Raw genomic sequence first — 12,995 nt, 5'->3', positions numbered from 1 at the left:
AATGGATTTAACTAGGAGACGAACCTGATTTAATAGAGATGTCAGGACCTTCGACCTCCTCTGATTCTTCTCCTCTGGCTGAGCAACAGCCGGGAATAGCTAACCAGGAACACATGCGAGAGTTTTCCAGTGAAGAAGAGAACTTGGGAAGATCCTGGCTTGATGTAAGAAATAGACGGAGATTGAGACATCAATCTCAATTGGGAAGGAGGCGTCGAGCCAGTGACTAATTAAGGAGATTAACACGCCCCTTAGAGGATAAAAGGAAACAGCTTGGCTGGGAAACAGCTTGGCTGGTGAACTTTCCAGAAGCAAAGTGATTTATGGGAGTGAACACACGAAGAGAACTCTTTGAGGCATTGAGATTTATAGCCACGTCAGGATTGCCGGACGGAGTTTGGATTTATTGCTGAGGACTGAAAATACTTCAGCAGTCCTCTTGTGAGAGTTTGCTTTTTGGTTTGTGATATTTCTGGAACTGTTATATTTCGTTTTGCTCACCTGCAATTAAAGGGGAGACATAACATATATATATATATATATTTATATATATGTATACCTGGAAGACAATGTGATTGGAGAAGACGTGTTTAATGCAGCGGACGAAGTACTCGGTCTCAGCCTCTGTCAGCTGCACGGCCTCAGAGGACTTGAAAAGCGGGCCCAGGTTCTTGAATTCAGGAATGGCGGCCAATTGTTCTAAATGGGGAAAAGGAAGGGAGTCCGGGGTCAGATAATGACAGGTAAGGAAGAGGAGGCAGTGCCTTCAAAGCATGAAAGGTGGCTGGGTAACTTTGGGCCGATTGCCAGGAGACGGGGAGTTCTAGTCCTGCCTTAGGCATGAGAGCTGACTGGGTGATTTGGGGCCAATGACCAGGAGACTGTGAGTTCTAGTTTCGCCTTAGGCATGAAAGCCGACTGAGTGACTTTGGGCCAATCACCAGGAGACAGTGAGTTCTAGTCCTGCCTTAGGCATGAAAGCAGGCTGGGTGAGTTTGGGCCAATCACCAGGAGATGGTGAGTTCTAGTCCCGCCTTAGGCATGAAAGCTGGCTGGGTGACTTTGGGCCAATCACCAGGAGACGGTGAGTTCTAGTCCCGCCTTAGGAATGAAAGCCAGCTGGGTGACTTTGGGCCAATCACCAGGAGACGGTGAGTTCTAGTCCTGCCTTAGGCATGAAAGCCAGCTGGGTGCGTTTGACCCAATGACCAAGAGACAGTGAGTTGTAGTCCCCCATTAGGTATGAAAGCTGACTGGTGACTTTGCAGCCCAATGACCAGGAGACGGTGAGTTCTAGTCCTGCCTCAGCCATAAAAGCCATCTGGGTGACTTTGGGCCAGTCCCTCTCTCTCAACGCAACCCACCTTACAGGGTTCTTGTTATGGGGAAAAAAGGAGGGGGAAAGTATGGGTATATGTTCACTGCCTTGATTTATTTGTAAAAATCAAGGCAAGAAAGAAAAGAAAGAAAGAAAGAAAGAAAGAAAGAAGAAAGAGAAAGAAGAAAAGAAGGAAGGGAAAGAAAGAAAAAAAAAGAAAAAAAGAAAGAAAAAGAAAGAAAAAAGAGAAAGAAAGAAAAAAGGAAACAGGAAAGAAAAAAGAGAGTAAAAAAAAGAGAAAAGAGAAAGAAAAAAGAAAAGAAAAGAGAAAGAAAGAAGGAAGGAAGGGAAAGAAAAAGAAAGAAAAAAGGAAAAAGAAAAAAGTAAAAAGAAAGAGAAAGAGAAAGAGAAAAAAAAAAAAAGGGAAAAAAAGTAAAAAGAAAGAGAAAAGAAAGAAAAAAAAAAAAAGAAAAAGGAGAAAGAAAAAAGTAAAAAGAAAGAGAAAAGAAAGAAAAAAGAAAAAGAAGAAAGAAAGAAGAAAGAGAAGGAAGGAGGGGAAAGAAAGAAAAAGAAAAAGAAGAAAGAAAGAGAAAGAAGAAAAAAAAGAAAGAAAAAAGGAAAAAGAAAAAAGTAAAAAGAAAGAAAAGAAAGAAAAAAGAAAAGAAAAAAGAAAAAAGGGGAAAGAAAAAAGAATAAAGAGAGAGAAAGAAAAAAGAAAAAGAAAAAGAAAGAAAGAAGGAAGGAAGGAAAGAAAAAAGGAAAACGAAAAAAGAAAGAAAGTAAAAAGAAAGAGAAAGAAAAGAAAAAGAAAGAAAAAAAAGGAGAAAGAAAAAAAGTAAAAAGAAAAAGAGAGAAAAAGAAAGGAGAAAGAAAAAGAAAAGAGAAAGAAAAAGAAAGAAAAGGGGAGGGAGGGAAGGAAAGAAAGAAAGAAAGAAAAAAAAAGGAAGAAAGTCAAAAAGAAAAGGAAGGAAGAAAATCTTTAACCTCTATAGGGGAGACATCTTCTCTCGGAGTGAATTTTGATTGCTGGAGGAGGAGGAGGAGAGAAACAGCCTTACTTCCTTACCTTGGAAGATGTCTTGTCGTGAAGGGGCCACTTTTTCAGGTTTGTTGCCTACCAGGGAAATCTCTGGAACAGAAAATTAAACAACCAATTCATGTCTCTGACCAGGAGAGTGTGGAAGGGAACGGAATGCCAGGAGAAAAATCTCACAGTCATACAAGGCAGCTCCCCGAGTTACGACTGTAACGGAGCCTTGCATGGCAGGTTATGCGAAGCCCAGGTCTCCAAGGACTGGAAAGCAACGGAACCGGACACTGACTTATGACCAGAATTGGGATTTCTGTTGTTAAGCAAGGCCATTGTGAAATGACTTACATCTTATTCTACAAAAGGCGCTTTTATTTTATTTTTTTTGGCCACGGTTGTCTAGCAAATCACTTCTTAGTGATCGTGAAACCTGTGGAGGTGGCAACCATCATCAATCGCTAAATCACGTGTCAGCAAATATAAATTTAACCCAAAATTAGTTTGTGGTGAAAACGACCGAAAGGCTCCCGGATTGGGGCTGAAAGGCGAAAGCAGAAGTCAGGTGCTCCATCCCATAATTGGGTAGATCAAGTTTGCTTTGATTAAAAAAAAAAAACCACTTTATCTCCGCCCTGGTATAGCCGACAGAGCTAGGAGAGCCTTAGAGATTAGAGATTAATACATCATTCTAATACTGTGTTTCCCCCAAAAATAAGACCCTGTCTTTGTCAGAGTCGATTCATGAAGTGGAATGGTAACAAGGGCAGCCAACAAATAGGCATAGCAACTAAATCGGCCAATGAAGACAGTTTGGAAACTGAAACTAGAAGCAGCCTAGGCTGGAAACTGAAACTAAAAGCAGCCTAGGCTGGAAACTGAAACTAGAAGCAGCCTAGGCTGGAAACTGAAACTAGAAGAAGCCTAGGCTGGAAACTGAAACTAGAAGCAGCCTAGGCTGGAAACTGAAACTAGTAGCAGCCTAGGCGTGGCTCTATATTAAGCTCTGCAGCTTTGAAGCGATGTTGAGCTCTGAGTCGGTCTATTGAAAATGAAAGTGCTTCTCTGCTGTGTGTCTTGCTTGCCTGCTGAACTAAAGTGAAACTGAGGTCTGTTTCTGTCTGAGTTTGCTGCCTGTTGGGAGAAATCTACCACTGGTATTGTAAAATCTACTTATTGGGTTGATAAAGATGTTAAAAGAAGCATCAGCCCTCTGGGTTTATTTTTCTGGCGCTGAATTAACACCGCAAAAACTCTGAACAGTCTTGTTTATTTCTTTTTGCCACCCAAAAAAGGGCACCAGGTCTTATTTTCGGGGGACGTCCTCCACTGACTAACCTCACTTGGGCATGTCGCCCCCAGCCACCTTTTTGCTGTCGGAAGGCCTTCAGGAATTTCTTTTTCTGCAGCCTTTCAGGATCGATCCAGAGCTTTGTTCTCAGATACAGAGGCCTTCAGGAAAGCCTTGCCGGCTGCAGAAGAAATGGACCGGCAAGGCAGGTGTCAAGGCACGTGAGGCCTGGCTACACCTGTCCAAAGGTAAGTAGCAGGGCAGCTCCACCCTCCTATCCCCACCCTAGATGAATTTTTAACCATGCATTCTGGAGTGGGCGGGACCTTAATTAGGGCTTATTTGGGCACCCACGTAAAAATCAAGCTAGGACTTACTTTCCAGGTAGGTTGTATTTTCGGGGGAAACAACGTATGTAAGCAGCCCAGAGTTCGAATTCCAGAAGGGTATGGCTAGCTGCCGAGAGCTAAATAGCTTGAAATAGATCTATACTGGTCTTCCTTTATTTCTTTGTCGGTAAAACATAAATTTAAGACAAAAACAGTTTGGTATATTTGCCCTGATAGTGGTCCCCCTTGAAAAAAACGCTGAACCATCGTAAACATCATCAGTGCTATCCTCTTTCCCCCCCAAAATATACAACCTATCCCGAAAGTAAGTCCTATCTTGATTTTCACACGTGCGCCCAATATAAAACCTACCCCAAAATAAGCCCTACTTACGATCCCATCCACTCCAGACTGGATGGGTAACGATTCATCTAGGGTGGGGACGGGGGAGTAGAGCTGCCCTACTACTTCACATTGGACAGTTGTAGCCAGGCCTCGCACACCCCGACACCGGCCTTGCCACCCCGTTTCTTCTGCAGCCGGCAAGGCCTTCCTGAAGGCCTCTGGAGCTGATAAGGCGGCTTTGCATCAATCCTGAAGGCTGCAGAGGCCTTCAGGAAAGCCTTGCCTGCCGCAGAAGTAGTAGTTTCTGAAGGCCTCTGACAATGAAAAAAGAGGCCGGGGACAGTGGATGAAATCAGTGGATGAAATCCCCCGAAAATAAGACCTGGTGCCTTTTTTTGGTGGCCAAGAAAATAGAAGACAGGGTTTTATTTTCGGGGAAACATGGTAGAAAGGAGTGGGGTTTGTGGAGAAGAGGAGGACTGTGGGGGACTTGGTGATTTTCTGAGCTTGGTCGTTAGCCTGACAACCCTCGAATCCAGTACCTGCTTTTTGCTCGAAGGCGGGGGCCGTGGCCAGCGGCACGGACCTCAGGTCGAAAGGCTTCTCCGAAGGCTCCAGCGTGTACTGGTGTAGGGCCTTTTCCATGCCAGGAATGGAGACGGTCAGACCTGCCGAAGGCAAGAAAGGGGCTTTGAAACCAGGAGGCCTTCAGAAGAGCTCAAAGGCCCCCAGGGTGACCTGGGGCTGAACGCAGCGGAGAACTGCGGAAGCAACCGCAGGTGATACCAAAGCTGGCAGGAATAGCCAACGCTCCAGAAGATGGGATCGTGATCCAGAAGGATCTGGACAGACTCGAAGATGGGGGCGCTATCTAACAAAATGAAATTCAGCGGTGGGAAAAAAAAAAAAAAGGAAGCTTCTACATTTCGGCGAGAAAAATCAAAATGTACAGGTACCCAGAATAGGTGGTACCTGGCTTCAGGAGTAGTAACTGAGAGAAGGATCTTGGGAGTCCTGGGGGACGATCCCTTAAAGATAAGCCAGCAAGTGCGTAGCAGCTACCAAAAAAGCCAATGCAATCCTAGGTTTGCCTGAACAAAAGGATAGAATCAAAAGGATAGAATCTAACCGCGGCTAGATTAGCGTTTGCTCAACGTTGGAAATCACCTCATACACCTTCAGAGCAAACGGTTATTCAGAAAAGTTGTGAGTGTGCTGAAATGGATAAACTAACAATAGCGTTAAAGAACAAAGAGTCCTCAACCTTTTACGACAACTGGGACTCATGGTATAATTGGCTTACACAGAGACAAATTATGTAAATGATAAAAAGTAACTTAAACATAATGGAAAAGAGGAGTAGATTGGATAGGACGAAGAGAAATGATCCTTACAGACTGTCACAAAAAGATATCGTTCGTTTTTAATTGTATTTTCTACCCTATTCTTCCCTTCTCTCCCTCTATATCTTTTCTCTTCCCACCAACCGGCCTTTATCCGGTGTGTTAGGCCGGGTGTTTTCCTTCTTTCCCCCTACCCGTTTTTCTTTCTATTGTGTAAATGTATTGTCGATGCGTTTTTAAATTGTAAATTCAATAAAATCTATTTTTTTTAAAAAAAGAATCAAGATCACGTGAAGGATTAATGCCGCTTTATAAGGCCTTGGTATAAGGGCACACTTGGAACGTTTGAATCCAGTTTTGGTCACCGGATTATATATAAAAAAAAACTTAAGAGGCTCTGTGAAGACAAGAGCAACGAAGATGATTAGGGGACTGGAGGCTAAAACATACGAAGAACGGTGGCAAAAATTGGGTATGTCTAGTCTAGTGAAGAGAAGAGAAGGACTAGGGGTGCCATGAGAGCAATGTCCCCATATTTGAGGGGCTGCCCCAAAAGAAGAGGGAGTCCAGCTATTCTCCAAAGCCCCAGAAGGCAGGACGAGAAGCAATGGGTGGAAACCCACCAAGGAGAAAAGCAACCTTGGGATTAAGGCGAAATTTCTTGAGAGCTAGACACGTTGATCAGTGGGAGAACTTGCCTCCAGACGTTGTGGAGGCCCCATCACTGGAGGTTTTGAAGAAGAGGTTGGACATCAATTTGTCTGGCATGTTATAGGTGTCCTGCTTGAGCAGGGGGTTGGACTAGAAGACCTCCAAGGTCCCTTCCGTTCTGTTATTCGGCCACCTACCATTAAAGATGTAGGCCGCATTGAGGGCCAGCTGTCTCTGCTGCAGAACGTTTAGGTAGAAAGTGGCTCGGTCCCGGACTTCATCATCGCTGTCCATCACACACCTGCGAAGAGGAGGAGGAGGAGGAGGAGGAGGAGGAGGAAGAAGAGGAGGAGGAGGAGGAGGAAGAAGAGGAGGGAGGAGGAGGAGGAAGAAGAGGAGGAGGAGGGAGAAAAGGAGGAGGAGGAAGAAAAGGAGGAGGAGGAGGAGGAAGGAGGAGGGAGAGAAGGAGGAGGAGGAGGAAGAAAAAGAGGAGGAGGAGGAGGAAGAAAGGAGGAGGAGGAGGAAGAAAGGAGGAGGAGGAGGAGGAGGAAGAAAGGAGGAGGAGGAGGAGGAGGAAGAAAAGGAGGAGGAGGAGGAGGAGGAAGAAAAGGAGGAGGAGGAGGAGGAAGAAGAGGAGGAGGAGGGAGAAAAGGAGGAGGAGGAGAGGAAGAAGAAAAGGAGGAGGAGGAAGAAAAGGAGGAGGAGGAGGAGGAGGAGGAAGAAAAGGAGGAGGAGGAGGAGGAGGAAGAAAAGGAGGAGGAGGAGGAAGAAGAGGAGGAGGAGGGAGAAAAGGAGGAGGAGGAGGAGGAAAGAAGAAAAGGAGGAGGAGGAAGAAAAGGAGGAGGAGGGAGGAGGAGGAGGAAGAAGAAAAGGAGGAGGAGGAAGAAAAGGAGGAGGAGGAGGAGGAGGAAGAGGAGGAGGAGGGAGAAAAGGAGGAGGAGGAAGAAAGGAGGAGGAGGAGGAAGAAAAGGAGGAGGAGGAAGAAAAGGAGGAGGGAGGAGGAGGAGGAAGAGGAGGAGGAAGAAGAAAAGGAGGAGGAGGAAGAAAAGGAGGAGGAGGAGGAAGAAAAGGAGGAGGAGGAGGAGGAGGAAGAGGAGGAGGAAGAAGAAAAGGAGGAGGAGGAAGAAAAGGAGGAGGAGGAGGAAGAAAAGGAGGAGGAGGAGGAGGAGGAAGAAAAGGAGGAGGAGGAGGAGGAGGAAGAAAAGGAGGAGGAGGAGGAGGAAGAGGAGGAGGAGGGAGAAAAGGAGGAGGAGGAGGAGGAAGAAAAGGAGGAGGAGGAAGAAAAGGAGGAGGAGGAGGAGGAGGAGGAGGAAGAAAAGGAGGAGGAGGAGGAGGAGGAAGAAGAGGAGAAGGAAGCAAAAGAAGAAATGTGAGACCAACACTGGTTAAAAGCTTCTTTCTGGACAAAAATGACAGGCCTTAAAATGCAACTTATAAACAGTCAGCTTAAGCCCACGAAGCCCACGAAGTCCACAAACACACATACCTCTTGCCTCTTTAGATTTTGTTTAGGTTATCTTGCCTTTATTATCTTTACAAATAACTCAAGGTGGCAGAGATATGCAGCTGGCTGCCAGCAGTTTTGGCAGTTCGATCCTGACTGGCTCAAGGTTGACTCAGCCTTCCAAGGTGGATAAAATGAGAACCCAGATTATAGGGCGGGGGGGCGGGGGGGGAAGAGGCTGACTCTGTAAACTGCTTAGAAAGGGTGGTAAAAGCACCGTGAAGCGACGTATAAGCCTAAGTGCTATTCCTAAGTGCTATATCCAATGAATCTTCCCCATCCTCTTTTCCCTACAATAACCCTGCGAGGTGGGTTGGGCTGAGAGAGAGAGAGAGAGAGAGAGAGAGAGACTGGCCCGAAGTCACCCAGCCCTCCCTAAACACCGAAACGGGGCCTCTACCCTCCCCGGCCGAAATCACCCCGTTTTCGATCAGATCATTCAGTTCAACCTCCAACGAAAGCCGAGAAAAACGAACATGCCCAGATATGGCTTCACCGTCGTTTCAAGGTATCCTTGGCCAGGCCTGGCCAGCTTTTGGGAGCCAAGAAAAGAGAGACTCCATTTGGAGCCCTGCCAGCCTTGCCGGCTGCAGAAGAAATGGGCCAGCAAGGCAGGTGTCGGGGTGAGTGAGGCCTGGCTACACCTGTCCAAAGGTAAGTAGTAGGGCAGCTCCACCCCCCCATCCCCCCCTAGCTTAATTTTTAACCCGTCCACTCTGGCGTGGGCGGGATCTTAATTAGGGCTTATTTTGGGGATAGGGCTTATATTGGGCATGCGTATTAAAAAAAATCAAGCTAGGACTTACTTTCAGGGTAGGTTGTATTTTAGGGGAAATACGGTAGGTGCGTAGGGCTGAACTCACCTCTGCAAGAGCACCAAAATGCTGGGCAGGAGATTCTCATTCTGCGCCCCAAACTTGGCCAGAGCGCTGACGGCCGCTAAAGGGGAAGGCAGATTGGAGGCAAAAGGTTAATGGTTTCCTTCGATCTGCTTCGTCGTGTTGGAGCCGGCGATATTCCTATTTCCTTTTCAATATTTTCATCAGAGGCGGGTATTCAGCAGGTTCTGACCCGTCCGGGAGAACCGGTAGCGGGAATCTGGAGTCGTTCGGAGAACCGGCCAATCCCACCCTCCGACTGGAGATTTTACAGGATCCTTCCCCTGCCACGCCCACCAAGCCACGCCCACAGAACCCCTAGTAAAATAAAAAAATTGAATCCCACCACTGATTTTTATGCTCTAAGATAAGAGTTCCCTAACCTTTCTGGCTGGGTCGTCTGGCTGAGCTTCTGGGTTTTTTTTCTTTGACAACATTTCGCTCCTCATCCAAGAAGCTTCTTCTCTGACAGGATAGGAAGGAAGGGAAGGATTGATCCTCCTTGCAGACAGCTGGTCATTTGCACCCTTTTAGAGGGTTGTTGAGGCAGCTTGGAGGTTTATCTGTGTCCTCGGGGTCACACCTGAGTGGTGCAAATGGGTGTTGAGCCTTCTGACTGGATGGTGGGGAATGGAAGGATTGATCCTCCTTGCAGACAGCTGGTCATTTGCACCCTTTTAGAGGGTTGTTGAGGCCACTTGGAGGTTTCTCTGTGTCCTCAGGGTCACCTGAGTGGGGCAAATGTTTCCTGCAGTCTGCCATTTTTTTTTCTGGAAATCCCTTCAAACCTCCACCACCACCATTCAAAGAGTGTCCATCTCCAAATGCATAGCTAAAAGTCTATAGGTGCCTCAGTGGTTCTCTAAAAAGGATGCAAATGACCAGCTGTCTGCAAGGAGGATCAATCCTTCCATTCTCCACCATCCACGTCAGAGCTGAAGAAGCTTCTTGGACGAGAAATGTCTTCAAAGAAAAAAACAAAAAACAAGAAAGTCCAGTTGCGTCTTGTTTCGAGAAGTTTAATCAAAATGCAGTTGAAAGTCATAAGCCATTACTGGGAGTGTGTGTGTGTGTGTGTGTGTGTGTGTGTGTGTGTGTATTTTCTGAGGTTTTCGCGGGTATTTGTATGTGGATCTTTGGTCATTCAGGTTTTCTCCCACGTAGAATTGGAAGTATCTAGGTGACGTTTCGATGAAGTCTCATTCATTATCTTCAGGCTTGTGTCTTCAGCCTTGTGCTTCTCAGAGTAAGCACAAGGCTGAAGACACAAGCCTGAAGATGGTGAATGAGACTTCATCGAACGTCGCCTAGATACTTCCAATTCTACGCTGGAGAAACCCGAATAACCAAAAACACACACACACACACACACACACACACATATATATATATGTTTTCTGAGGTTCTCGTGGGTATTTGTATGTGGATCTTTGGTTATTGGCAGTATCTAGGATTGGCAGTATCTAGGCAGTATCTATAATATATATATATATATACATACTTATATACACACATATACATATACATTATACATACATACATACATATATTCGTAGATTTTCACGGGTACAGGTATGTAGGTCTAGGTGTGTTTGGGTCTTTTCCCGTGTAAGATTAAACTTACACGGGTAAAGACCTGAACACACCTAGACCTACATATATATACATACACAAACGCACACAAAAAACAGGAACCGGGAATTGCCTCACAGGAGCAGATAGAGGTAAATCCTAGAGAGACAGGAAATGCATCGCAGAACAATGGAGATGAATGCTAGAAAGGGTTTAGTGTTGCCTACACAGCCTCCACTAACCTCCATAACCTCTATAACATCTCTTGGGGAATAAAAGCACCTTTGGGATGACTGGGATGGCGGAGATCCTCCATCAACGCATATTTTGAAAGTTGTCAAAGTGTCAACTCATAAAACATTCCTAGGCCTCTTTTAGTAGTTGCCATAGAAAAGTGGGAGAGGAAGGAAATTTGGAAGAGCAGTGCAGCAGTTTGGAAGACAAAGTACATTCCAACTCTTATCTTTAAAAGATTATAACTAAACTACCAGAGCTTTTGCTCGGGAATATTTTCGATTGGAGAATGTGAAGGTGCTCAATTGGAGAATCTGATATGTGACACACCCAGGTGGGAGGGGGGAAAAGTGTCACAGGGGACTGTAAATGACATAGGGCAGAGTTGGTTTCATTTTAGGTTAATGCTGACATGTTGCTCCTAATAAATCCTTTGAAGGTTTTTGAAGTTTGGCTCGAGAATCATGATTTAATGAGGGCGATGGCTGGAATCCTGACACAAAGTTGACAAACACCCATCTAGAGATTCTGTCCAGCAGGCGACAGATCTTCTCCTTCTTGGTCTCACAGTTTGGCAAACCTCCCGTCCCCCGCGAAACTCACCAGCCCGAACTGCTTCATTCTCCAGCACCACCCGGTTGAAGATGAAGCGGATGTACTTGGAAGGGGTGGGGGTCCTGGGCCCCTCCTTGCCCAGTAGGTGGAGGATCTTGGTCGCCAGCACTGTGTGCTCGCAGTCTTCGATGAACTCACAGAGGTGGGCCAGGCCCGTCTCTTTGCTCTCGGGGTTCTCTTCGATGATGCCAATGATGCAGTCCACGATGGCCCGCTTGTAGTCGAAGCCGCCCTGCGGGGGAGGGGGAGCGGGGAGGCAGACAAAACATGTGTGCGCAGCAGCAGAATGGTGGCTAGTCCCCAACGTACGACCGCAATCCCTGTTGCTAAAGCGAGGCAGTTGAATTTTTAAGACTGTGGTAAGACCTTTCTGGCTGCGTTTGTTAAGTGAACCGCTGCAGTTGTTAAGTGAGCAATACCAGGGGTGGGATGCTACCGGGTTGGCCCGGTTCTATAGAACTGGTAGTTCGGAAGAGCAGCTGACACCGAACTGGTTGGCCCACCTGCCCGGGTGCTTGGCTGTCCTTTATTTCCTGCTTTTTCAACCTCAGCGGCTTTGCGTGGCACAACTGAGGTTGAAAAAGCAGGAAAGAAGAGGATTTTCAAAGGCTGCGCACCTACTCCTCCCTGCGTACTCACTCCTTACTTGGCAAACTTGCCTGCTAACTTGCTATTTTCTCTCTCTTTTTTTTTTTTCAACCATCAGCTGTTTTGCTGTGCTGGGAGATTGACATTAGCTACAAAGCAGGAATTGGATTTCTTGCTTTCTAGCTAATCTAAAAGCAGAGCCGAACCTTCCTTAGGACTGAAGCTTCTATTTTTTTTTTTGTGCAGACTCAGGTAGCAGATTGCAGAAAGGTAGATCTCTGAGTGAATCTGTGATTCTGTGAGCAACGCAATCTGCCTGCCTGCTTTGCCTGATTTTGGGTAAAAGTTGCTGTTTTTTAAATAAAAATTTCAATACTTACATGCATGGTGTGTTTTGAGTTAATTTTGTGAGTTTGCTTGCTAGCAAATTTTATGTGATAGACTCCGGCAATAGATTGCAGAAAGATAGATCTCTAAGTGCATCTGTGATTCTGTAAGCAATGCCTGCCTGCTTTGTCTGATTTTGGGTAAAAATTGATCTTTTTTAAAATAAAAAACTCAATATTTACATAAAAATTTACAATATTTACATACAAGCCACGCCCAGCCAGTCACGTGACCACCAACCCACACCCAGCCAGCAAGCCATGCCCACCAAGTCACGTGACCACCAAGCCACACCCATAAATTAGGCCACACCCACAGAACCGGTTGTTAAGACGTTTGAATCCCACCCCTGAGTAATATGGTTGTTAAGTGAACCTGGCTTCCTCAGGTCATCGCAAAAGGGGAGCAGGTGACCCCTGGGGGACAGGGCGACTGTCATAAATAGGTGTTGGTTGCCAAGCCAATTTTAGATCTTGTGACCGTGCAGATGCTGCAATGGCCGTTAAGTGTGAAAATTGGTCATAAGTCCCTTTTTTTCCCAGTACTGTTGTAGCAAGCGATCATTAAGTGAATGATTGTATGTCGAGGACTATGGCACAACTTCTTTAATGAAAAGAAGGATTGGGGGGGGTGACATGACAGCAGTCTTCCAATATTTGAGGTAAAGATAAAGGTTATCCCCTCGCACATAATACGTGCCACTCGTTTCTGGCTCTCAGGGTGATTATGTATATAAAGAAGCGAATGAATCCGGTTGAATCCGTCATCTGTGTGTGCTTTCTGGATCTGAATTTCTGCAATCAACCCCCAACATGACCCGCTTTACTAACGTCCCGGCGTACCATCGTGGCTACGTTACAGTCGTACGTCGAGGACTGTAAAAGACTTTCTCGTTCTGGAGCCGTGATGGCGA

General features: G+C 46.0%; 1 protein-coding gene across 2 annotated transcripts in view; it reads right to left on the bottom strand.

Moving 5' to 3' along the window:
- The window catches only part of COPG2 (coat protein complex I subunit gamma 2), a 57,963-nt gene that overhangs the window by 10,399 nt on the left and 34,569 nt on the right, over positions 1 to 12,995 (bottom strand). For both annotated transcript variants that reach the window (XM_087935365.1, XM_087935364.1), the window contains 6 exons: positions 11,096 to 11,339; positions 8,672 to 8,747; positions 6,502 to 6,605; positions 4,853 to 4,978; positions 2,385 to 2,447; positions 560 to 699 (listed from right to left, as the gene is read on the bottom strand). In XM_087935365.1, the coding sequence (XP_087791491.1) occupies positions 560 to 699; positions 2,385 to 2,447; positions 4,853 to 4,978; positions 6,502 to 6,605; positions 8,672 to 8,747; positions 11,096 to 11,339 (753 nt within the window). The remainder of the gene's footprint in view (positions 1 to 559; positions 700 to 2,384; positions 2,448 to 4,852; positions 4,979 to 6,501; positions 6,606 to 8,671; positions 8,748 to 11,095; positions 11,340 to 12,995) is intronic.

The sequence above is a fragment of the Pseudonaja textilis genome, chromosome 5, assembly GCF_049901715.1.
Source record: "Pseudonaja textilis isolate UNSWEBS1 chromosome 5, rPseTex1.2, whole genome shotgun sequence".
NCBI lineage: Eukaryota > Metazoa > Chordata > Lepidosauria > Squamata > Elapidae > Pseudonaja > Pseudonaja textilis.
Note: the sequence above shows the minus strand (reverse complement) of the source record. Positions and strands in the feature narration are given on the sequence as shown.